This window comes from Lipotes vexillifer, unplaced genomic scaffold, assembly GCF_000442215.2.
Source record: "Lipotes vexillifer unplaced genomic scaffold, Lipotes_vexillifer_v1.1 scaffold13, whole genome shotgun sequence".
Lineage (NCBI taxonomy): Eukaryota > Metazoa > Chordata > Mammalia > Artiodactyla > Lipotidae > Lipotes > Lipotes vexillifer.
The window spans coordinates 293483-320100 of record NW_006790761.1 but is presented as its reverse complement, the minus strand read 5'-3'; the positions used below and the strand labels follow the sequence as shown (position 1 = coordinate 320100).

The window sequence follows — 26618 nt, the reverse complement described above, 5'->3', positions numbered from 1 at the left end:
AAAAAAAAAAAAAAAAAAAAAAGAACAAGAACTAGAGAGTTCTATGTCAAAGCCACAAAGAAGCTGGGCTAGCCACTGGGTTCTCTGGGCTGCCCTGCAGCTGGCTGACATTCTCTGCATGTTTCATGCTGATGGGTCCTGGCTCCATGCCAAGGATGAGGCCTGGCTGGATGGAAGCAAATTAATGATGTGATTAGACTTGTTGGGAGTCTTAAATCTCTTGCAACAAGTTCAAGTGCAGGACGTATGATAACATTTTAAAGAGAACATGTCGGGTGCCCAGGACCCTAAAGTGATAGGTCCAAGATGGAGTGATGAGAAGACGGGCCAGGCAGAGCTGGAGTGGGGCTGTGAGGCTCCCCTGACCCCCGACTAGGACTGGGTCAGGTCTAGCGGTCAAGTGCTCAGGTCTGCTGATGTCACAACCTCAATGTCCTCATCCTTTCTCTTTATCCTGCCCATCCAACAGACACCTTCTGAGAACTTCCATGGGTCCAGCCCTGTGTCCAGCTAGGAGGCCACAGATAACCCTCAGACAGGGTCTGCTGCCCTGGATGAGGCTCACAGCCAGTGGGGATCAGGACACTGGGGCACACATGTTTTAGAGGGCAGTGAGGTATGTGGGAGCCTGGAGGAGGCCGCTAATAGGGTGACAACGTGTCTTGGTTTGTTCAAGACAATCCAGGTTCACGGCTATTGTAGATTGCTGCATGCCTATTAATTATTCTGACTCAATTACATTTGACCTTTTACTCTCAATAGTGTCTGAGTATGGACAATAAATATATGCATTTCTATTCTACACCTAACACAGGCTGGGGGCTCAGAGAAGTCTTCCCAGGGGAGGGGCCTTTGGATCACGTTGCTGATTTGGGGGCACTGACAGTGCTAGTGACCGGAGAGCTGCAGGAGGCCAGGGCCTCAGCCATTTCTGAAGGTGTGTTGGAGAGGGGATGAGGTGAAGCCGACCAAGGGTGAGGTGTGCCTGGCCCCTGTCCGCCTGTATGATCATCCTGGGCCCTGCATCTGTCCAGCCCCCGCCTCCAGAGGCCGCTCCAGCAGCCTCGGCACTGCAGCCAGAGGCATCTTTCTGACCACGTCCCTGTCTGGCTTAAACACCTCAGGGTGTCGGCCCCTCAGTGAACATTCTCACCCCCATATGGTCTGCCGTCTGCTTTGCCGATCATTCCTCGGGACCTCCCACTTTCCTGTGCCCCTGCCAGACAGCTCGCTCTGCCTGCCAGCCCCTGGCTTTGTCCACACCTGGCCAGACTCTACTCTCAAGCCTGGTCCAATACCACCTTCACCTGCAGCCCTCCCCAGCTGCAGGCGGTGACTGCCCCCTCCAGCCCCTGTGACGTCGAGACCTCCAGCCGCAGACCCCTTCTCTGTTAGCACGCGGGCACTGGATTTAGCCTTGCTGCCCTAACACTAGGCTTGTCTGTGTCTGGGGGCGGGGCTGCCTAGTCCCTCCCTTGAGGGCTAGACTCGGCCTGTGCACCCCTGGGTTGCTATTCTAACCTGGTTGGGCCAATCTACCTTCGCCCTCTGCTCTACCTCAAGTACAGGCACTGCCGGGAGACCCCCGACGTAGTTCACCTGTCAGAGACACGCCAGTGGTTCTGGACACCGCACAAAGAAAATCTGCACTTGTCATCCCCCGGGGTCGCCCCCTTCCTCCCTCTCTCACCTTAGTGTCCTGCCCTCCCTGGCCAGGGTCCTGTCCTGCACACCACTCTCCCCAGCCTGGCCATTTCATGGCCAGGCCATCCTGAGTGGGGACAGGGTACCCCTCAGGCACACAGCTCCCTGGCTGCTCAGGGCTCGCCAGCCTCTGCCCAGCGGAGGATGCAGTGCTAGGCTCTGTCACAGGGAGGGTGGATAGCTGGTGAAACGCCTGTGAGCCTCGTGCTGCCAGGGTTCTCCCTGCTCCCTCCTCTACCAGAGAGAGTCAGGGCACCCAGAATCCCAGCCTTCTGTGCAGGGCCTCCGCACCCCTCCTCCCCCTCACTCTCTGCACTGCACCGAGCACAGCACACGCCTGCGTTTGCCCGTGCAGCATCGCTCACTGATACTCGCTCTGTGCCACGCCCTGCACTGGGCAGCGCGACGAGAGTGGACAGCACACCCTTGCCCTCGAGGAGCTTGGGATCTAGCGGGGTCCCTGGCTATGCCTCCAGCCCAAACTCTCAGCCCTCCTCCTGCTGTCTCTTGCCTCCAGCTCATCTGCGTGGCTTCCTCTGCTGGAATGTTCTTCTGCCTCCTGTCTGTGGCCAAGTCAGGCTCTTCTCTGACCTCTCTTATTTCAGGAATCTTTCCCTCTCTCCAGCCCTTCCCCACACCTACCCCAAGCCCACCTAAATTCCTGCTCCTGCCACAGGCTCCAAGGGCATCCTCTGCTTCCCCTCGTAGCAAGGATCATGCTTCGGTGCAGTTGCTTGTTGAATCTCTCCTTTTTTCCTATGAGACCCTCAGCCCCATGAGGGCAGCTCTCTCTGGCGCCCCGCCATATCCCTTTCCATAGCACTGTGCCTGGCATTTATAAACTATTTCCTTCATTCATCCAATATCTACTGAGTCGTGCTCTGTGCCAGGCACTGCTCTAGCCAATTATCAGTGAATAAAACAGACTCAAAACCCTGCCCTCAGGGGGTTTATGCTGTAATCGGAAAGGACAGACAATAAATAATGACTGATCAATGAATCAAGATATATAAGTGTGTGAGAAGATGATAAAGGCCATGAGGAAAAGTGGAGCTTCATAAAGGGGACAGGTTGGGGGGGGCGCGGGAGGGGCGTCAGGTTGCAATTCTAGACCCAATCGGGGCCCGCCTCACTGAGATGATGATAGTTGCATTATGTCTTGAAGGCAGAGAGGGGGTGAGCCACGGTGATACCTGGGGAAAGGCCTTCCTGGCAGAGGGAACAGCCAGTGCAAAGGTGAAGTGTGTGGGTGGGCTCATGGGTCAGCAGGGAGGCCTGCGCAGCTGGAGTGGCATGTGGCAGGCAACGGGGGAGGCAGAGGACACGGGGTGGAGACTGGGGAAAGACCACGGGACCACGCAGGCCATCACAGAGACTCTGGCTTTATCCTGAGAAAAATCGGGAGCCTTTCAGTGTCCTGAGCGGGGAGGTGGCCTGTTCTGACTAATTCAGCTGCCTCTTGAATGAATGAATAATCAAGCATCAGACACAGAAAGCACAGGGGGCCTAGAGGTGCCCGGGAGAAAATCTAACCCCACCCAGGGTGTCAGGGCGGTTTCGCAGGTGAGATGACACTGGACCACGGGCAGAATGGGAGGAAACTGGGAGGGAGGAGCCTGAACAAAGGCAGAGCTGTGGGAAAGGGCAAGGTGCGTGCGGGAAGTGCTACAAGTGGCAGAGGTCAGCAAAATGAGGTCTTTGTGGCAGGGGACCTGGGCTGTGATGAGGTCCATGCAGGGTAGGACATGGAGAGGGGGCCGTGACTACCTATGAAATACCTTGGAATTTATCCCGAGGGCAGCGGGAGGCCTGGTGGAGCCATGCTCAGCTCCTGGGCTCCCACTCACCATCTGCCCAGCCTGGGGTAACCTTTCCTCTAGGACTAGAATAGAGGCAGAGAGCCCTGGGCTGGACTCAAGCCCCAGCTCTGAGCACCTGTGAGGTTTCCCTTTCCTGGGCTTTAATCTCCCCAGATGCTGGACTAAACCTCAACGAGGCCTCCCTGTTCTTACAGGCAAAGCTTCCAGGGTCCAGGCCCCAGAGTCACACACACCAGGCTCAAGCACTGCTTTTGACAACTTGATAACAACTAACAAGTGGTGTGGCCTTGGGCAAGTCTCTTCCCCTCCTTGAGCCTCAGTTTCACCCACCTGTAAAACGGGGGTGCCCAAGCTCCTGCTTACCATGGCTGGAGAGAAGATTGCCTGTGCCTGGCACACAGTAGGTGTCTAATAAATGCCTTCCTATGGGCCTGGCCTTGGGAACTGGTGTCCCGGAGCCTGCCCGGGCTGGGGGAGGGGAGCCTCACCTGGGATGTGTCGTGGTTGAAGATGACGGCGTTGAGGTCCCCGCAGTTGTAGTGCTTGATGAGGTCCTCGGTGGTGTAGGGTGCCTGCAAGCTCCCGGCCCGCACACTCTCGTGCTGCAGCAGGGTCTGGTTCAGGGCAAACAGCACCTGCGCAGAGGGAGGAGAGGCGTCAGGGCTGTGCTCAGGGAGCCTGGCTGAGGCCTCTGACCCCTCCGGGACCGGCCCTCCTCCCGCTGGACTTCGGGGCAACAGGCCTGAAACAGGGTGTGTGAAAAGATGGCAGGGGCCTGACACCAGCTGGCACCACCCGGATGTTCCATGTCTCCCGCTCTTCACTCACTGGGCTCTCACCACGTGCAGCCTGCTCTCATCTCCAGCCCTTTGCCCTCACAGGTCCCCAGTACTGCTCTGGGCATCAGTATCTTATCTAATAATGTGGCAAAGAGAACCCTAGTTGCGTCCAGGTTTTGGAATGATGGGCGAGTTTTTCTTTTGACTCCTTTCTTCTCCAGTGACTAGATAAGTTCTAGAAGGAGCACAGACTCATTTTGGAATCAAGAGCACCTCCAAACAAAGCAAAACAAACAAATGAACAAAAAGCCAGAAAGCCCATTAGATGTCAAGGCTCAACCCAAATGCCACATCCTCCAGAAGCCATCCTCACACCAGGCAAAGGCCTTAGGAGCTGAGCCCCCAAGTCAGATCCAGCATGCGTTTCCTCCAGCCCCTCTGTGCTCTGGGCCACTGTGCCAGGCCCTGGGGACACAGCTGTGCCCAGCCAGACCTGCCAGGCATCAGGATCACTTGGAGTGCTACACAAAAATATCAGAGATTCCAGAACTGGAGTCTCTGGGGTGGAGCCAAGGATGTGTATTTTTAACAGGCTCCCTGGGAACTCTTTAGCGGTCCAATTGCTTCTGGCATTTGAGGACCGTGCCTCTAATGGAACATGCCCTGCCCAAGGCACAAGGCCCTGAGAGATGATCTAAAATGTCCCATTTTAGATGGGGAAACTGAAGCCCAGGAGGGGAGGGGAAGTGGCCAATTCTGCACGGCTGGGACAGCTTCGCACAGCTATGCATCCCAGACTCCTTTGGCCAACAGAAGGGAGGCGCTTGACCAGTCAGTGGGTTATTTAGCACAGACAGAGGAAAAAACAATTGCAATTCTTGTGCAAAATGCCAGGAGGTGGTCCCAGGCCACCTGTCCTCTCTGTTTTCCCAGCTCCAGCCTCCCTGGCAGTCCTCAGGCCCTGTTCATCCTGTCTGCACACTGTCTTGGACAACACACCCCCAGCCTTAGTCTGCCCGCACCAGTTCAAGCCCAAGCCTCTCTCACTGGGTCCACTGCAACCCATGCTCCTCTCTGCAGACTCCCCCCGCTTCCCACCTATCCCATATTCTTCTGCCACAGCTATCCTTTAAAAACACAAATCTGATGGACTTTATCTTTCTTTTTTTGCTCAAAACTTTCATGGATGCCTCCTGCCCAGGGGATAAAAGCCTAGCTCTTCACTGGAGCCTGCAAGGCAGCGGCCTGGCCGCTGCTGTGGTCGGTGACCTCGTTTCCAGCCCCTGTGTCTCCAAATGCTAAACTACTCAGCAGTCTCCTGTCTCCGTGCTTTGTATATGCTGTTCCCTGTGCATGAGAAACCTTCCACCTCCGTTTTCCACTTGCAGATCGAGACTTGGCCTTCCAGGGTCTGCTCAGATGTCTCCTCCATGAAGCTCCTCTAACCACCTGGGCGCTGGGTGAGGCCCCTCCCCAGAGCTCCCACGGTCTCCCTGTGTGGCAGAGTGATATAGTAATGGCCCCAAACCTTAACCCCTCCCTATATACACACCCTTGGCCATGGAACTCTAGCTCCTTCACATTCTGACGCTGGACTTGCTGCATTACAAATGGAGGCCAGCATTACATGCCTCCATAGCCAAATGGAGGAAGCGTTACACATGTGCTGCTGTCTTTTACACAACCACATTGCCTTGAGAGTAGCCCAGGCTGGCCTGCTGGTGGGTGAGAGGCGTGCATGGCAGAGCCCAGTTGCTTCCGTTGTCCCACCAAGGCTGTCCCAGTCCGGCAGACAGCCAGCCGGCTCCCAGACAAGCAAGTGAGCCCAGCTGAGCCCACTGAGCCTGCCTGCCTGCCTGCAGCTGGGCCCAGACACGTGAGGAAATGCTTCACAGCACAGCTGTGGTGAGAGATGAGCTACCCACCCTGCTTCCCTCCAGCAGGGCGTGAACAATAGATTGTAACTGCAGTTTAGCTACCTGTCTCCGCCCTTAGGCGATGAGCTGCTTGAAGACAGGAATTGCATCCTATTTATTTTTGCATTGGCAGAACTCAGCACTGTGCCTGGTAGAGGGTGTCACCCATCCTTTCTTTAGTGCTTTGACACCTGCTGTGGTCAATTCATAGTTCAACGTTGCTCAGTAAGCCCTTCAGACTAGCCCCTAGAACTCTGGCATTCTGTCTGCACTTGGGGCACGCTGCCACCACGTGGCAGAAGTTTCCTCCAAGTGGCATTAGCCACGTGGTTCCAGAACACACAATCTGAACAAAAAACTCAGGCAATACGTACACAAAGTCTGGCTAAATTACTGTCTTGGGCGACTGGGCCAAGCTGGTGCTTGTGAGATCACCTCCACCCATCCCCTCCCACTTTTGTTTCTGGTCGGGCAAGAGAGCTGGATTGCACTGAGCTCTGGCAGCCCAGCCTGCTTCCCATAATGAGCTGGCTGGAGATGAGGTCAGACCCCACCACCCCAACTCTGGGCCTTCTCCAGGCTTCCAGGTTCTGGCCACCACCCCTGAAATCCAATCTGCAGCCACCTGGCACAGGGTGTCGATGGCAGCAGGGTGGCTGGGGATGGATCGCAGCAGGCAGTGGCCTTGTTGCCGTGGACATTGCTAAGGCAAAAGGCACTTCCTCCTGCATAGCAGATGCCTGGGATGAAAGCCTCTAGGCGGGCTGGAGCGCTCTCTTCCTCTGGGCGCTGGGACACACTGACTTCCTGTGTCCACACCCTGTGTTGCACACACCTGCCCTGCTGCTTCTCAGCGCTGGCTCCACCTGGCCTGTGCTGAGGTCATCGGCTCAGGCGCCCAGAAGACCCGGCTGGGGGGTGGGGAATGGCCCCCCGGACCCTCTTAGACGCATGGAGTCACTTCTGCAGTCATGTGGCCCTCGTGGAGCTGGGAGGTGTTCTAGTGAATGAAGCACGTTTCAGCCTGCAGGGCGCTGAGAACAGTCCTGGCATGTAGTGAGTGTGGAATAAATGCTTGGAAGAAAATAGTTAGACCTAAACCTTCTCTGATTGGAGCTAGAAGGGCCCAGCAGTTTTTCAAACCTTTTGTAGCCATGGAACCCTTTTTTGTTGTTATTGTTTTCCAGAGGAAACGTACTTGGAAATCAAAATGTGTAGCAGATAGAAATGGGAACTGCCCTCATTGAGGTAAAGGAGGCAGGCTGTTTACCTGAAGTTCCCCTGGCTCAATGCCACCCCCGTGACAGGCTCCCAGCGCTTCTCTGTGGAACCCCACAGGTGCCCTGGAGCCTCGTTTGAGAACCACTCATCTCTTCATATGCCCTCTTCACACGGAAGAGGAGAAAAGACAGGGGTCTGGAACAGGCAGGATGAAGCTTGCCCAAAGGCCACACGGCGAGCTCCGGGCAGAGTGGGCTCCCTGTACCCTGACCCCCGGCCTAGGACCTTTTGCTGTGCTCTGGACCATGTCTGGGGCTGGATTTCCCGAGGTCCACTGGCACAGTCCACATTCATCCCCCACACCTTGCCATACCCATTTTCTTTCAGGAGCCTTGTGAAATAGCCAGAAAACAGCTAGGGAGAATTTATTATTAACATGTTTAGAGTAGAACACTGAGATCAGATTATTTAAGAAACGCCTCTAGTGTGGCGCAGCCAGGGTGTGGTGGAGCCAGGACTGAAACCCAGCCCATCACTCCAGACTCCCCTCAACCCCCATCACAGACCCCGGAGCTTCCCTTGGTTGTGGCATTTATCCCACTGAGATGTCCATTTCAGGTAATTCCCTGTTCCCTGCCTGTCTAGACTGAGAGATTGGTGAGGGCAGGTAGCCTGCCTCTCTGGTCACTGCTGAATAGCAGACATTCAAGAACTACAATAAGATATCATCTCACACCAGTCAGAATGGCCATCATCAAAAAATCTAGAAACAATAAATGCTGGAGAGGGTGTGGAGAAAAGCGAACACTCTTGCACTGCTGGTGGGAATGTGAATTGGTACAGCCACTATGGAGAACAGTATGGAGGTTCCTTAAAAAACTACAAATAGAACTACCATATGACCCAGCAATCCCACTACTGGGCATATACCCTGAGAAAACCATAATTCAAAAAGAGTCATGTACCACAATGTTCATTGCAGCTCTATTTACAATAGCCCGGAGATGGAAACAACCTAAGTGTCCATCATCGGATGAATGGATAAAGAAGATGTGGCACATATATACAATGGAATATTACTCAACCATAAAAAGAAACAAAATTGAACTATTTGTAATGAGATGGATGGACCTAGAGTCTGTCATACAGAGTGAAGTAAGTCAGAAAGAGAGAGACAAATACCGGATGCTAACACATATATATGGAATTTAAGAAAAAAAAATGTCATGAAGAGCCTAGGGGTAAGACAGGAATAAAGACACAGACCTACTAGAGAATGGACTTGAGGATATGGGGAGGGGGAAGGGTAAGCTGTGACGAAGCGAGAGAGAGGCATGGACATATATACAGTACCAAGCGTAAGGTAGATAGCTAGTGGGAAGCAGCCGCATAGCACAGGGAGATCAGCTCGGTGCTTTGTGATCGCCTGGAGGGGTGGGATAGGGAGGGTGGGAGGGAGGGAGACGCAAGAGGGAAGAGATATGGGAACATATGTATATATATAACTGATCCATTTTGTTGTAAAGCAGAAACTAACACACCATTGTAAAGCAATTATACTCCAATAAAGATGTTAAAAAAAAAAAAAAAGAACTATGAGAGGGAAGGATGCTGACCCTGAATCCCATGACTTTCCCCCTCTACCTCCTGCCTCGTATCCATCCTCTGTCCTCATCCATTGATTACTAGGGTCACTATGTTTATTGAGCACTTACTATGCGTCAGAAACTCTCTAAGCCCATATTAATTTATCTAACCTTTACAGCAACTCTAAGGTAGGGCTAGTATTAGCTCCATTTCATAGATTGGGGTGGCGGGAGGGGGCAGTTGCAGCAAAGAGATATTAAGTAACCCACTGAAGGTGACAAGGCTGGAGAGGGGTGGATGTGCATTCAAACCTGGGCCATCCAGCCCTGGAACCTATCCTCTTAGTTCACCACTGCCCTCGGGGCTTCCCTCGGCTCTCCTTGGGAGAAAGCCAGCAGGGAGGTGTCCCTATTCATAGATGGGAAAACAAAGAAGCAGAGGGGAAGGGGACCCAAGGTCACATGGCTTGTAAAGGACAGTGCTGGGCTATGAAATTACTTTTGTCTATAGCTGCAACCAGGTTCCCATGACCAGGACTTCAAAGTAATATGTGCTTTCTTCACGTGCATTCTTGGTGCTTCTAACAGACATAGGGAAGTGACATTCATTCATTCAACAAACATTTACTTTCTGTTGATTCTCTGCAGGCATCTGGGGTTGTTGGATTAATTGGACTTGGTTTCCATCCACACGGAGCACCTTTTAGAGGCAGATATGCCAACGGGCCTTTATAGTAGAGGATGGTTGGAAAGTTGGGGCCTTCAAAGCCCAGTGCACGGGTGCGAATAAGTGCCTTGCTCTGATTCCTGTTTCCCTGTCACTCACCCTGAATCCTCAAGCCTGGCCCTGCTCAGACTCCCAGGCCTCAATGCCTTCTGCTCCTGGCCACTTCAGAATAACAAACCCTCCTCGCCCGTAGCCTCGGTGGCCCACTCTAGGATAATGTTTATGATAAGGCTTTGACATGAAATAACAAACACGGGGTGAAGGCGAGAGCTACCCCACTTCCCCTGGATGGCCGTGTGTGGAGGCCCGGCCACCAAGAGCCCCTGAGCATCCCGGTGGCACCCCCCCCTCACCGGTACTGGCAGGCCCGCAGCGTCTGCTGAGTGTAGGCCTGGAATTTAAACACATCTTCAAACATGGGCCTTGGATGGAGGGAGGCAGGCGCCAGGAGGGTGGGTACAAGTTTATTGTTCCAGATCCGTCTAGTAAACAGTCCTGGATGGGCTGGAAGGGTGAACACCGAGGCCTGTGTTCACTTGTCGGCCCAGCAGCGTCATCGTGAGGAGGAGGCCGGACCCGCTTAGTCAGGAAGGATGTTTGAGACAGACCTGGCTCTCAGGCTGGGACTGTCACTTCTCACCCACCCCAAACTATAGGGAAGTCACAGCAAAGGCCCCAACCCACTCGGCGGTGCTTACTGAGCACCTGGCATGGGCCACTCACTGTTCTAGGTCAGGGACAAAGCAGACCCAAATCCTGCTCTCATTGAGCTTATCTGCTGGGGAAGAAACAGAGAATAAATGATATAATTAGTAAAATGTTAATATTTAGTATGTTAAAGACACAACAGGAGTTCCATTGAACTGGAAGTTCAGACTGCCCTCTGTCACTTTGGGGTCCTCATGCCTCTAAACCAACAGGCAAAGCTGGGAGTTACTGGGCTGGCTGGGGGCCTGGTCCTGACGACCAAGGGGGAATTGGAGGTGAGGGAGAGAGTGTCTGTGGCGTACGATATCCCTTAGGGCGTCTCAGTATTACCAGGCCCTGTGGGTAACTAACGTCAGCGGGAAACTACAACGACCCAGTGTAGGCAGCCTAATGGCCCAGACCCTTCAGGAATGAAGGTTTGGGTCACCCCACCAGGTAAAGAACCACAACTAGCTGAGGAGCTTGCAGAAAGCAAAGGGAATAGGTAGTGATGGGGGTAATAGAAGAAGGTAGTTATAAATACCAGCTCCGGCCACGTGACCAGTTACAGAAACAAGGACTCTCCTTGTCTGAAGTATTTCTTCCTTAATTTGTTAAGAATCTGTGTGTGTTTGTGTATAAAATCTTTGTTTTCTCCTGTCTCTTCTTTTTCTTTTCTTCTCTCCTATCAAGTAACATAAGACATATTGACTTTATACCATAGTGTTTAAGTATTGTTAACTCAAGTACTCTTAAGTATTGCATTTAAGTTATGGTACCTCAAGGAGAAAAGTAAATAAATACCACCCAAAGACTTTGCATCCTCTTTTGGGGGAGTCACTAGCGCGTTCTGGTTGCAGGCGGACTTCTAATTGTTAGGCATAAGTGTGACCTTGTTATTATCTACTTGGAGATTAAGTATAATTTAAGGAGATACTGTATGAACGCCAACTCGACAAGGGGTGGGCTTGTGATGGTTAATTTTGCCGACCTGACTAGGCCATGGTACCCAGATACTTGGTCAAACATTCTAGATGTTCTTGTGAAGATAGTTCTTGTGAAGATAGTTTTTAGATAGAGTCACATTTAAATCAGAAGACTTTGAGTCAAGCAGATTATGCTGTATAATAATTGGATGAGGTGGGTCTTATCCAATAAGCTGAAGCCCTTAATAGATAAGACCAGCCTCCCTGATGAAGGGAATTCTGCCAGCAGAGTGACTTTGGACTTGAAGAGCAGCATTAGCACACTTCTTCCCTGGATTTCCAGCCTGCCAGCTCACCCTGTAGATTTTGGACTTGCCAGCCTCCACAATGCATAAGCCAATTCCTTAAAATAAATCAATCTGTCCGTATATAGGTATAGGTCTGTCGATCTGTCTATTTATCTATCTACACATGCTATTGGTTCTGTTTCTCTGAAGAACCCTAACAAATACAGTATGTGTTACAAAAAAAAAAAAAGAAGCAGAAAAGGAGGGCGGAGAGTGATGAGAGAAGGCGCAACAGCAGGTGCAAAGGCCCTGCGCATATGCAAAGAGGAGCAGAGGTCAGGGCGGCTGGAGCCGAGTAAATAAGGAGAGTGATAGGAGATGAGGTCAGAGTTCATTGGCATGCCAGCTTCCACGGGCCACAGTAGGGATGTTGAGAAACCATCCCACACCTTTCAGAGAATAGATCGTTATGCCCACATGACATACGAAGAACCCGAGGTCTTGAGGACGGTGAAAGTACTTGCACAAGGTCTCACATTGAAGAACTGGAGCTGGAATTCAAACTCAGGTCCAGCTGACAGGTGCTGGGTTCTTTCTGCTGCCCCTGGGCCTGGCCCACCAAGCTGCCTCCACCCAGCCACTGGTAGGAAGAACAGACAAACAGACAAGTGGGGGCCAGTGTGTGAAGCCCAAATTCTGAGTGGTCAAGCTGGGAAGGAGGAGGGGTGTTAGGACCTCAGTCATGGGGCCTGCTCAGAGCTGGCATATGAGGAGAGGAAAGAGGCCACCTGGCCAAGGAACCCCGCCTGGAACATGGCCTCCTGTGCTGTTTCTACTCTCTGCCCTGCCTGATCTTTCGGCTCCAGCCTTGTGCCGAACTCATCCTCCCAGCCTCAGGACCACCTCCCTTGCTCCCCCTTCTGCCTGGAGCCCTCTTCCACCCACCAGCTCCCACTCCCCTTTCTGCAGAGGTTCCCTTCTCAGGAGGATTTCCCTGGACCATGGGCCGGGCAGGTCCCCCAAAGCACTGTCACTTCCTGGACCATTGCGCTCACCCTGCTTCATTGCTATTTAATGCTCATTCTTCGTGCTTGATGGCGAACCCTCCAAGGGCAGGCAAATTGCCTTTCTTGGTCGTGGCTGTTTCTCCAGCAGAGGGCACAGTGCCTGATACTTACACAGTAGATGCTTGAGAAATACTTGTAGAATGAGGGAATGGATGGATGGATGAAAAGCTGGACCACTCATCCCAGGACCCCGTCCTGAGCAGCTCCCTGCTGGGACCCAATACCCACAGGGCACAGAGGTGGCAGCTGAGCCCCCTGGACCCTGGGCCACATGTCTGTCAGTCCTGAGGTGGGCTGGGGTGAACGGCAGCTCTGCTTCACAGGAAGGTTTCTCCAGCCTGGGGGAGATTTCCTCAAAGGTTAGAGCCTGCCAGGCTCTGGCTGAGGTTTATTTATTCATTCATTCTCCTTGCTCCATTGACAGCACCAAAGCAGTGCTGACGACTTCCCCGCTTCCTTCTCAGTATGTTGAGTCTCCCTGCCCACGGCCCAGAATCCTGTCTCCGGACACTGCACCACTGAGTAGCAGGCCACCAAATAAACACAAGGTTTCCTGGAGCCAGGGACCGGCTCTGTGCTGGCAGGTAGGACCAGAGCTCCCATCTCCAACTGAATCTCTACCACAAAGTCCTGGGCAAGCCATTTTCCTTCCCTGGGCCTTGGTTTGCCCACCTGCGAAAAGGACCAACTCACACATTCATTGAATAAATACTTATTGACCCACTTCTGTACCAGATACTACACCCTGAAGGGACAGCAGTAAACACAGCAAATAAAGATCCTTGTCCTAATGGAGCTTTCATTCCAGTAGGAGGAAGCTGACAATAAACAAAAATAACCAGTGAAATATGTTAGAAAGTGATGGCTGTTAAGGAGAAAACAAGGCAAGGGACATAGGAAGTGTCTGTGTGTGTGTTGGGGGTTGACATTTTATGTAAGATGCCCAGGAAAGGCACAATGAGAAGTGACATTCGAGAAGAGATCTGAAGGAGATGAGGGAGGTGGTCATGTGACTATCTGAGAGAAGGAAGGATGTTCTGGGCAGAAGGAAGAGCAAGTGCAAAGGCCCTGAGGCAGAAGCGAGCCTGATGGGTGTGAGGAGCAGGAAAGAGGCCAGCGTGGTTGGGGAGGAGTGAGCTAAGGGGAACTAGTCGATGAGATCTGTCTCAGGCAGAGACCCAACAGCAAACAGATGGTGCACTGCCAGTGCAGTGAGCTCCAATGAGGTAAGTTCAACTGAAAGGGTGATTGAAGCACGCTGAATGATGGGAATATTCACAGAGGTGTGGACAGGACACGGTGGAGCGCGGCAGTGGGAAGCTTTCCTGCCCCTAAGCCTTAAAGAGAAAGGTGGGGGTCAGGGACCTGAACCCAGCCAGAGCCACAGCCGTCAAAGGGGACCACAGCTACTGCTCCACGGCCTGGACCGTGGTGGCCAGCAGGGAGGAGGGCGTGGGTGGGGGGCAAGAAATATCCCAGCTTCCTTGCCCTCCTGCCTGTTCATCCCCTGTCAGCTTCCCACTGAAATCAGGATAAGGGAGGCAAGGTGATGTTGTGTCACTGCAGGGCTCAGAGCTGGGAGAACAGAGGGTCGATCTGGAAAGGCAAGGGGGATTTCCAGGATGCAGTCAGAAAGGTAGGGCGGGGCTGGTGGGGAGCACGTCCCGTGGGGCTTGTGGGCCCCATCCCCAGGGGGGATGGAAAGTCCCAGAGATGCTGAGCAGAGGTGGCTGCGGTAGCTATGTTGACATGGAATCCGGGGAGATAGACGTGAAGCAAGGAGATGAGGCTGAAGATGAGAAGGCAGCTGTCTTCCTCCTAAAGAGGAATCTCTGAGCACGCTCCTCCCTCCCCTCCCCTTACCCTGTCCCCAACCCCAGCCACAACCCAAGAACTTGGACTTGGCTTCTAGCGCAGACGTTGCCTGCTCCGTGGACGCCTACCAGTTGGACCTCGGCGATGCGGCCACATCCTCCAGCTGCCGTGCAGTGTGGGCTGGCTGAGCCTTCTGTGCTTTCCTGGGTGGGCAGCGGAGGCTGACTCACCCTAGCTTTCTTTCCTTCTTTTCTCTGGATGCCTGGTTCCTCCACCCAAAGACCACCCTTAAAGATCCCAGCATTCCTCTTCTGTCCTTCAAGTCATGCCAGGAAAGGCTCATAAATCCGGAGCCACCCACAGGAGGAGATTAGCATTCTGCTGGGTAGGGAGGCTACAGCCGGGCTGAGGCAGGGGCTGGGCTGGGGGTGGGGACAGGCCCAGAGGCTTGGGGTCTCCAGAAAGGGAGTTTGTATGGCGTCTGCCCTGTTGGACGGCAAAAGGGTCCCTTGCTCTTCAGTTTTAGGCAGAGGTAAGACCAAGGGAGGCTGGAGACCTAGACTCTGGTGCCGCGGGCTCTGACTCCAGACCAGTTGTGGGCCCACTTTCTGGTCACAGGTTCCCCCTCTGAGACACGAGGATGTGGGAGTACTTCTCAGCTCTGCTTGTCATGCTCTATGAGCCCAACATTTTGGGACGGTGACACTCCACCATGTCATAATTTAAACTGTCTACGGTTCTAGGCACTTGGCACATGGAAGCTCCCTTATTCTTTTCTCTTTTTTTTGGCGGTACGCGGGCCTCTCACTGCTGTGGCCTCTCCCGTTGCGGAGCACAGGCTCCGGACACGCAGGCTCAGTGGCCATGGCTCACGGGCCCAGCCGCCCCGCGGTATGTGGGATCCTCCCGGACCGGGGCACGAACCCGCGTCTCCTGCATCGGCAGGCGGACTCTCAAGCACTGCGCCACCAGGGAAGCCCTCTCATTTATTCTTTTTGTTTTTTGTTTTTTTTTTTTTTCCTTGCGTTATGCGGGCCTCTCACTGTTGTGGCCTCTCCCGTTTGCGGAGCACAGGCTCCGGACACGCAGGCTCAGTGGCCATGGCTCACGGGCCCAGCCGCCCCGCGGTATGTGGGATCCTCCCGGACCGGGGCACGAACCCGCGTCTCCTGCATCGGCAGGCGGACTCTCAAGCACTGCGCCACCAGGGAAGCCCTCTCATTTATTCTTTTTGTTTTTTGTTTTTTTTTTTTTTCCTTGCGTTATGCGGGCCTCTCACTGTTGTGGCCTCTCCCGTTTGCGGAGCACAGGCTCCGGACACGCAGGCTCAGTGGCCATGGCTCACGGGCCCAGCCGCCCCGCGGTATGTGGGATCCTCCCGGACCGGGGCACGAACCCGCGTCTCCTGCATCGGCAGGCGGACTCTCAAGCACTGCGCCACCAGGGAAGCCCTCTCATTTATTCTTTATATCAGCCCTGTGAGGCCAACATTACTGACCCCATTTTACATACAGGGAAACCAAGGCTCAGAGAAGTAGGTGACATCACATGCTCCCCCACTGTTAGGGCTACGTGGCCCCAGCCTTAGTGTGCCAAGCCCTCCCTGACCCTGGGGTCAACTATCTGTCATGAATTTTTCTTTTGCTGCCCAATAATCACTTCTGATCTCCTAAGTTGAATATACACCGTGAATAGAGGGAAAAACCAAAATGTATCAGAAAGTCCCACAGAATCATCTAGGCTGGCCTATTTCCAGTTATAAAGCTTTGAGGAACTTCAAGGTGGTGGATGAGTTGGAGAGAGAAACAGGTAATTATAAAACCCAGGGGTAAGTTAATGATAAAAGGGAAAAACAGGGGCCTTTGGGGTCGCAGAGGGGGTTTGTGATGCAGCCTGGGAGTTGGTGAAGGAATCAGGCTTTAAGCTGGGCTGTGCAGGATGAGTGGGGTTGAGAGAAAAGCGTGTTCAAGGCAGAAGGGCTCGGAAATGCATGATGTGTTTAAGGGCGTGTCAGGAGTTAGGCCCGGAGGGGACCTGGTGGCGAAGGGCCTTCGGTCTCAGGGGGAGGGCTCCATGCTCCACCCAGCCCTTCTCTGCTGGATGTTCTGACAGTGGGCTGGTCACCTGTGGAGGCGGAAATAGCTGGGGAACCACAGATGAGCAGACTGAGACTCTCAGAGGGACAACGGTCTACTCCGTAGGCAATCAGTTGGCGGTGCCCATGGTTACCATTATCATCATCATTATTGTGAAGCGGCTGCATCCATTGGTTGGCAGGACGTAGTTTTTATTTTTCCTGCTGTCTCAGACCTGCCTGCTGACACAGCTGCCTAGACTTCAAAAGGCAAGTCTCCATTTTCATTTGCAAAATGAAGGGAGGGGACCTCTGTTCTGCCTGGGGCCTGGGCAGCAGCTAGGGACAACAGATTTGGGGTGGGCAGTTCCAGGTGGCCTGGGGTGGGAGGTCGGGGGCGCCAGCTCCGTGAGCACTCCGTGCTGATGAGTGAAATTGTTTCTCCGCTAAGTCACAGGCTACAAGTGACTCGGAGACCAACCACATAGAGCAGCAGAAGGGGCAGGGCTCTGACCCTGACTCAAATCTGGGTCCTGCTACATGCAGGCTGTGTGAGGTTCCCATTCTGGTGATGTGCTGCCATGGGAACATGGGCTCCTCTCCAGGCCTCCGTTCACCCATCTGCCAAGTGGGGAGAATTGTACTTGTCCGCCCCGCCTAGGGAACTAGCACTCTAAAAACCTTGGAAAACATTCCTGTCCTTCCTTAGGGAATTTTAAGAAGCTTCTGTTTCCTAAGCGGCAGTGGGGCAGCTCTGAAGGGGGGCAGGAGCCAATGTATGTGGATTATGCCCATTCACCCCTCAGTGATGAATATGGATTTGTGCCAGGACCAGTGCTGGGTGCTGGGGCCATGGGGCCACATCAGCACCACTTCTAAACTCAAGGAGTTCAAGGTCAAGGGTAGGGTGGAGCACGGCAGGAGGCACCCAAGGAAGGCTTGCAACCAGATGCTAACATCAGTTGTGAAGCTGGGCACAGGGATGGACACAGGGCAGTGGGAGCCCAGCGGAAGCGGGGCTCAGCCAGCCAGGGGAGGGCCGCACACGGGACTCACAGAGGAGGTGCTCTGCAGTGATACCTTGTGAGAGCACACATCTACCATGAAGAAGAGAAAGAAGAGGAATTCCAGGCAGTGTCAAAGCCCACGTAAAGGCTGGGTGGAGCTGGCCAGTTCGGGGAAGTGCCGATGACCCCCTGGTCCAAGCGCAGCGTGTGTGGCTGGTGAAGGGCGTGAGCTGGGATGGCAGCAGGGAGCTGGGGTGAGATCCGGAGCTCAGGCTTTATCAGGACTATGGGAAGCCATGGAAGTTATACAGAAGGGAACGACCAGTCAGACTTTTGATTTAGAAGCTGCCCTCTGGCTGCTTCACTGAGAAAGCATCAGAGGAGCACAGGTTACAGGCAGGAGACAGTCTTAGCCCTCTTGGGGCTGGGAGAGGTGAGGGGGCCCCACCTGGGCCTGGGGGGCTTTGGGGATGCATGGAGGAAGTGAAGGCGGGCTAGAATTCCAACTCCTTTCTGGCTTGGTTGTTCTAGAAGCCTACAACTCAGGGCTCTGAGTCTCTCCCCTTGCCCACCACTGGCCCATCTCCCCTGCCCTGAATTCCGGGGCTGGGTCCTCACTCTCTCTTCTTTCACTCCAGGAAGCCTCGAGCCCCACTTGGGGGAGCAGCTGGACGGAAGAGGAGCCGGCCCTGAATGGCAGGAGGAAAAGCCTGGGACTGGCACGGGACCTGCAGCCTTGAGAGCCCAGGGAATGGACACTCTTGCTAGAGTACATCAAAGGCAACAGCTGCATAGAACTTGGCCTCACGGACAAAACTACAATACAGTCCCAACCTCTCCAGCTTTTTGCCTGTTTAGTCACAGGAGGCAATTCTTGGCAGCAGGATGGGAGCGTTGGAGACTCTGGCTCTGCCAAGAGGATGTCAGTTGAGGGAAGGCCCTTAGATCCTGCGTGGGATCTCATTGTCTAGAGAGGATGCTGTGGCCCAGAGAGGGCAGGAAGGTGCCCAAGGCCACACAGCAAGCAGGGGGATGCAGAATAAGACAGGAATGAGGCTTTACTTGAGCAGTTTGGGTCTCTTATGCCCCCTTATCCCTTCCTTCCCCCCCGCCACAGAAAAGGAAAATGTTTTTAGACCGGAGGGAAAAGAATGTGAAGTTGAAATCTGAGCCTTGGGTCTTGGGAAAAGAATACAGAGAAGTCAGACGTATTCTGGATGAGCAGAGATCTGCTTATCCTGCAGACGGGAAACACTCAGGGCTGTCCAAGGCCTCCTTCTGCGCAGGTCTGACCTGGGAGGGCAGGCCGAGTGTGAGCCGACGGGAACAGAGAGCGCCTGCCAACACTGCTAGGTAAAGGGCCGATCTACCACGGGCAGAGGAGGAGTGCTCAGCCTCTTAGCTCCCTGCCTGCAACCTTCTCTTGGGGCCTCAGGTCCATGCTGGCATATTCCACTGCCTGGCCTGGACCTGCCACCAGGGCCTTGACAGATCAGGGGCAGGGGTTCTTGCTGGCCCCCACTTGTCCCCACCCACACCCTTCCTGCCCCGCCTAGAAGCTCACCTCCTCAAAGAAGGCCTCCCTTCAGCTCCAGTCTTTGTCCTCTCCTTCTGTGTGCTTCTGCAGTTGAGAAGGGCAGCAACAGGCCAGAGTTTCTTTCTGCCTTGTGGTGTCTGGGGCTCTAAGAGACCGTGGGTTGTGTAAGAATGTGTGTGTGCACGTGTGTGTGAAAGGGAGAGATCAGATGGAGATAGAAATAGACAGATGATCGACAGATTCAGGACAGGTGTATGGACCGCCCCATGCACTATGCACGTCAGTAAGAGTCCTAACCTGATTTACGTTCACACGTGTAACAAAAACCCCCTCTATGCCAGGCACTGTGCAGGACTCCCAGGAAGACTCAAACAAATGTGATTTAGTTCTACTCCTTCCTGACACCAAGGCGCCCCATCAATCATTCTCCACGGTTCAGTCTTAACACTGGCCCACCAAGGCTCTCTGTGGTCTGGCCCCTGCCATTTTGGGGGCTGCACCCTCATCCCCCTCCACTCTCTTCCTGTTACTTTTATTTCCTCTTGCTGTTGGAGGGCACTGCAAAGGACGATCTCGGACCTTGAGGCTCAGGATCCAGGCTGTACCCGGTACGTTGAGCATCCCTGACCTGACGTGTGCCCACTGGTTCTGGGCCTAACAGGGAAAGGGGATGCTGTGTGCGGGCGTGATCTTTGAAAACCATAAATGAGGTCACAGCACTCCCAGGCTCAAATCCTTCTTGGCTCTGCTCTGCTCTAAGCATAACCTCTGACTCCTTCAACAAGCCTCTCAGCTCTGCTTGGTGGGCCTGCCTGGCTCCTCAGATTCACCTGGCTTCCTGCCCTCCCCGCTCTGTGTTTTCAACATGATGCCTTGACAGGTTTTATTTGAATGTGTTCTTTTGTTCCCACTTCAGGGCCTTTGCACATGCTGGTCCCTCTGCCAGGTGTTCTACTCCTGTCATCCCTCTCTTTTTTGCCCCATTAACTCCAACTTATCTTTCAGATAGTGGTTCAAGCATCACCTCCTGAAAATGTCTTCCCTGATGCCCAGATCAGTTCAGGGGCCCCCATTCAAGTCTCTGCTATACCCTGTACTCTTTCTTCAGCATACTCATAATAGTCTGCTTCATATATTGACATATATAATGATTTGTTTAATGTCTGCTTCTCCTAATAATAATTTTAACTACCATTGATTAGCCACTTGTTCAATACCAGACACTGTACAAAGCTCTTTACAAATATGATTTCATTTAAGTCCCCAACAACCCTCGGAAGTAGTTACTATTTTTATCACATTTTACAGATGAGGCAAAGGAGGCACAGAGTTGCTACGTGACTTGCCTGAGGTCACACAGCCAGTAAGCGGTGGATGAAACAAGATAGTCTGGCCATTTTAGCCACGTGCCAGTCTTCTGCCCGCTGCTGTGGAGACATGATGAGGATGGGGACCATGTCTTCTCTGATCATCCTCACATCCTCAGCACCTAATCTGGGACCTGGACTCGCAGCCACCCACTAAAGGGAAGGAAGGAAGGAGAGGCTGGGGTGCCAGCTGTTGGAAAGACAGCCAGGAGCAGCCTCCAGAGGCCACATCTTCCCTGCCTCCTGGCTCCTGAATCAGGGAGAGCTAGTGTTCAAAACCAGTAAGTGTGTTTTTGCAAAAGAGATGGGGCAGGCAGAGAATGTAGACGTGGAGCCAGAGCTGGGCCAAAGCCCAAATGTGGACCAGAGCCTCGGGGTTTGGAGGGGCCTCAGAAATCATGCAGCCCAGGGCTTCTCAGCTGCGGGGTTTCTTTTCAAAGTCCACTCCCTCCAGGGAGTGTCTCCCTGGGGACGTGCCGCAGGTCCAGGCAGAGGGCTTGTCGGTGTAGTGGCGGTGGCTCATCTCCCACCCACAGGCCGGGCCATTGCAGGGCACCGACACGGACCGTGGAAAGGGCTCTGTTTCTACAGTCCTGATGTCTGTCTCCTGGAGGCTTTCCTTTCCGCTGGAGGAGCTGAACTGCTTCTGAGACTGGCATCTGTTCTGGAGATGAGGGCCCAGTCCCTTCAGGGGACACAAAGGGGGCCCCTTGCCGTCCTCCCCTCTGGCCGCACCCAGGCCCTAGCAGCCCACGGCCCAGGAGCAGGCCGGGGAGGTCAGTAAGCCTGGGAAGCTTCCCCCCAGCTCCCTGGCCCCCCTTTGAAGGGGATCAGGTTCCCCCACAAACATAATTGAACAAAAATATGAGAGAAAAGGTCTTTGTTCTCCCATTTACAGCGTCAGAAAATATGTAACAAATTAGCTGTTTATGAGGTAAGAGAACGGGGCTGTGCGCTGTGGCCAGGAGGCATGGCTGCCACACAAGGGGCCCTTTCAGCACACTGAGTGCAGGGGGCAGCCCAGCTGGGAAGGACAGCTCACCGGGCCTGGCACTGGCAGGGCAGACGGAGGCCCCACCTGACCCCTGGCTTGGACGGGGTGAAGCTTGGTGAGTGGGCACAGGGCGCCAACCAGTCAACAAAGAATGTGGCCCTGGGAAGGGCCGGGCAGCCGGGGAACCTGGGGAGGCCTGGCTTCCCAACCCACCTCTGACCGGCTCTCCCGAGTGACCCCGCTGACTTCCTCCCCTGCTGGGGACCTGCTTCTCCACCCTGAACAGGAGGGCCTGTCCGATGCTCTCAGGGCACACGTCCACCTGCAGAAAAGCCTGGGTGATGGCTTCCTTGCCCGTTCCTCTGAACCTTAGCGGTGGGGAGGTGGCTCTTGGCAATGTGCAGGAACTAAAAAATCAAAATATCTTTGATTTTTCTTCCAGGGTTTGATCAAAAATTCCATCTGAAGCACCAAACAGAGGATGTCGTTGAGGCCAAGGAGAACCAGTGAAGGGGTGGTTGGTGGAGCCAGAAGCAGCCTCCTCAGTGGGGAGAGGGGAGAGGGGAGAGGGGAGAGCGCTTCTCTCTTCAACCTTGCCTTGGCCGTTATTTGCTTCACCAGCGTGTCCAGAATAGCAAGGGGCGGGCTGAGAGCATTTGGAAAGAGCTTCTTTGGGCTATCCTGCTTGGTGATTCTTGGAGTTGGGATTTCACACGCCTTACTTGTCCTACTGTGGTTCTGATGCCCTATGACCTTGGCTTTGGCATCTCCATCTCACGATTTGGTATTTCTTTTTTGTTTCTCAGGTTTGCATGATTTATTTCTTTTTAAAAAAATTATTCATTTTTTATACAGCAGGTTCTTATGTTATCTATTTTATACATATTAGTGTATATATGTCAATCCCAATCTCCCAATTCAGGTCACCACCATCACCCCGCTGCCCACGATTTGGTATTTCTGATTCTGTAGTTACCATGTGTTCCTGGGGCCTGTGTTTCCCCCATGTCCTTCACGCTGCTGCAGGGCTAGGCACATGGCAGGCCAGTAAATACCCTGCAGGAGTGCGGGGCTGGAGTCTCCCCTGCTGCAAGCCGTGTCTGGGACTCTCAGTCACACTGTCTGTGCTCACACTGGCCTGTACTTTCCTCTCCAGCCTCACAGGGGCAGGAGGCTCATGACGGCCCCAAGTCTCTAAGAGCACATGCTAGTGAGATCATGGGTCCATGCCAGTCTGGTGTAAGGAATCCCCACGAAAAGCGGGGTGCTAATCTTCAGCATGAATATCCTGAGTGTTTTGTCTGCAGGCACAAACACATCGCTTTCCTGGATCTCATTTTATTTATTTTGATTGGATCTTAACAGTTCTTTACAAGGCTGAAACCAAAGCTGCCTGAAGTCCCTGGGAGACTTGCTAAAACTTCAACTGCACCCAGTTTAGCAGAGCAACTTGAAAGTCAGTCGGCGGTGAGGGACAATCTGCCTCATTATTTCCAGCCCTGGAATCTGGCAGCAGATGGAATTCTGGGCCTGGTGTGGATGTGGCCCAGGGCGAGGAACACAGCAGGGTCTGTCGCCCCCGGCTATGTCTGTGCAGGGTCTGGGGCTGGCTGGGCTGACCTTCCCTCTGAGTGTGGGTGGTGCCAGGAAGGATTTCCCACTTGGGGAAACAAAGGCCATAAGCCTCCCAGACTCCAGGTTCAAGGCTGCTACTCCAGACCTGTGTGGATCAATCCTGTAGATACAGGATTCTGAGCACCTATGTGGGCTGAGCCCTTGATTGGGTTCTGAGGAAGGATGGATGGAACTGGACATAGTTGCTATCCTCCAGGAAGCAGCTGGGAGACACTGGGGCAGATTCTTACAGAAGGGAGCCAAGGGCCCTGGGAGCACCCAGGAGGGAACACCTGGGGCTGACGCCTTCTCCATCAGGCCTCGCTTTCTCTGTGAGGTCCACGCCACTCCCAACTTAAAGAGGTCACCCCCCCCTCCCCAGGCGCTACCATTTTCTCCACTCGCCACCTTTGAACACATGATGCTAGTCACTCACTTATCACATCTCCTCCCACTAGAAGGTAACATGCTCCATGAGGGCTGGGATATTTGTTTTGGTCACTAATATCTCTCCAGGCCCAGTACATAAAATGTGCTCAGTAAATGTCTGGCACATGAATGAATGAATGAACCTGGTGGCATATTAATACCAGTGACCATTCCCGGGGCCTCCTGTGCAAGTCCAGTGCCCCAAATCTCTATCCCTTCAGCAGCAGGGTGCTGGTGCTGAGGAGAAGGGAAGATGGGGCTTATATACCACCACATCCAGCTGTTCACTTGACAGACAAAGCTCAGAGAGGGGTAGGGGCCTGTCCAAGGTCATACAGCACAGGAGCACATGTTTGGACAGACCTTAGGATGTGCCGGTGGATCCTTCTGCTTCCTTGCCGGTCCGTGAGGGCCTGGCCCACTCCAAGCTCACCAGGGCACCAGGAAAGAGCCCGTGCAGGGAAGGAGGACCAGAGGCTCTTGGCAAGACCGGCAGCATGGGCCCCACCTTACTTCCTGACCATCCTCCCCTGTCGGTCTCACTTCCTGCCCTCCCTCCCTCCCAGCGTGGGAATAACAGTAAGTCAACTGATGCCGCATATCACATACTGAGAGCTTTGTACACGCACATATAAAATCTCAATGAATTCTCTCCCCAGTTCTGTAATGATGAACATTTCAGTTTGAAAAATAACAAAACTAGGCTCAGGGAGGTTGAACAACTTGCCAAGGTCACACAGGGGGTGGGGGAAGTTTTAACCCAGGGCTGTTGGGAGTCGTCGTGGGTGACCCGTGGGAGCCTGATTCTGCACAGGACTCGGCTTTGGGAGCAGCAACCATGCATGGCTCCAGCTCTCGGGACGGGAAGGAGCCCGCCTGTCTCCCAGGCCTGGAGGTCCTGGCGGTGCTGCTGCCCGGCAAGCAAGGGGCTGGTGGGGGGTGGCGGTGTGCCATGCCTCTGCACAAGAGTGAGGGCTCCTGAGCAGCTGCAACCCACCCCAGACCACCGCAACTTCTAGAAAGTGCTTTTCACACTGAACTGGACCCTGCCCGCCCATCTCAGTCCAGCCTACCGGCCCCCAGAACCAGTCTATGCTCTGTGACCTTGGAAAGGCTGCAGAGATTTGGGGGGGTAACCACCCGCTGTGTGGTCAGCCTCCTCCAGATGGATGCCTGGCCTTGAGAGCTTGTCCCCTCCGGGCCAGCACGGACTGCAGACCCCCCGACCCCGGGCACCCTCTCTGTACACCCTCCAGGCTGTCAGCATCCCATCCAAAAGCAGATGTAGACATCTGAGGAAGAAAATATTCTACAGGGGTGGGAACAATGAGGCGCTGCTGATTAACTCTCAGCCAACCAGAAAACGTAATTAACCTCACTGCCAACCCCAGTGCTGGGCAACATGCTCTCTCTCTCTCTCTCTCTCTCTCTCAGACTTTCACACGGAGATGCACACACACACACACACACACACGTGCACGCTCCCACTCACGTCCATACTCCAAAGCACACCACAAGATCCTGCATAAAGTCTCCCGTAGACACACACCTAGATGGACACAGGTCCCCAGGCACACAGACACAGAGTCTCACACACACACTCCTCGGGGGAGATCCTGCATGACCCTAGGCCTGACCCTAGGCCTACTACACATTGTTGTGGCTTTTCCTCCTCCCACACACCTGTGGGCTTGCCCTGGGGAGAAATCTCTCTCTCTCTCTGCTCTGGGCATCTCTGATCTCCCAAACGTGTTCAGGTTGTGGTGTGAAGGGCAGATCCCAAGTCAGCTCTCTTGGGCTCAAATAGCCCCCTTCTGGTACACGCCCCACCAAGCTTCCTCATCACAGGCAGGATGTTGGGACAGGATGCACAGACAGACTCCTACTCACTCAGTGATCTTGGGCTGGCCCCGCCAAGGTGTTTCCTCATCTGTTTCCTCATCTCCCCGCCCAGACCAGCAGTGCCCCTGCTCCCTCTGTAGCAGCAAACACACACTTTCGCTCTCAAGAACCAAGCATGTCCACCGGAGACCCATCCTCCCTGAAGCCCTAGGCCTTAGTGAGCCCCCCGTCACAAGGGGAATGCAAGCAGAGGACATCTTTCTTGCAGGGTTGCTGTGAAAGTTAGAGATAATGTACATACTACACTTTTCGTTTAATTCTTTTAATTCCCTTAACGACCTTATGAGATGGGTGCTATTATTATCACCGTTTTAAGGTAAGGAACCTGAGGCACACAGACCTTAAATAGCAAACACGCTTGTGATCATTATCGCAGCATTACCCGTCCCCGAGATGCGTTTACGGTTTTGTTCTGGCGCCGAGGGTCAGGAAACCAGTAAGAACACGCTAGTGGGCACTGTTTACCCCTGACCCAGGTGGTCTTGCAGGAGAAGCCTGTGGCTCCTTCAAGCACATCAGACAGAGAGCACATCACTCTGGGCTACACCCTTAGGTCCTGGAGTTGGTCCCCTGGGGCCCTGGCTTCCCCGGTGTGGATCCCAGCCTCATTTCCCTATGCTGCCATTAGGGCCATGTGAGGGACCAGGGTGGGTCTGGTTGTGGACGAGCAATGCCGGTGAGGTCACCACGCACTGTGCTGTCAGCATATCAGCAGAGACGGTCCTGGGGCACAGGGTCTGGGGACACCTGTGACATCAGATCCTGGGGCTGGGACACTTGGCCCTCCCTGAGTATCTCCAGGGTGTCTTCTGCCCTGAAGCCCCTCATCCTGTGGGCAGAGTCCTCCATCCTGAGGGAACAGTGACTGAGGGGACACAACGCTGGGAAGGCTTTCAGGAGTGAAGTGAGAGCTGGGGTTGGCCCGGCAGAGCCATCACAGTATTGGTCTCGTGCTGTTCTTGCATCTCCTGGGGCACAGGGTTCTCCCTGGGGCCTGCTCTCTGCCAACTTGGTGCAGGCTGGGCAGGCAGAAGTCCTGGACGCGTAGCTGCATGGAAGAAGCAGGCGGTGGAAAGCTGGCCACGTTGGTGCAGTGTCAGCACATTCTTGGACCAAGGCACTGAAAATCTCATCTTCTGACTTCACTTCCAAGCAGGAA

At 53.9% G+C, this 26618-nt stretch overlaps 1 protein-coding gene across 1 annotated transcript in view; it reads right to left on the bottom strand.

Annotated features, from left to right (window-relative positions):
- Positions 1-26618, bottom strand: part of TRABD2B (TraB domain containing 2B) — a 218085-nt gene that overhangs the window by 36310 nt on the left and 155157 nt on the right. The window contains exon 3 of the mRNA XM_007463920.1: positions 4013-4159. Coding sequence (XP_007463982.1) covers positions 4013-4159 — 147 coding nt within the window. The remainder of the gene's footprint in view (positions 1-4012; positions 4160-26618) is intronic.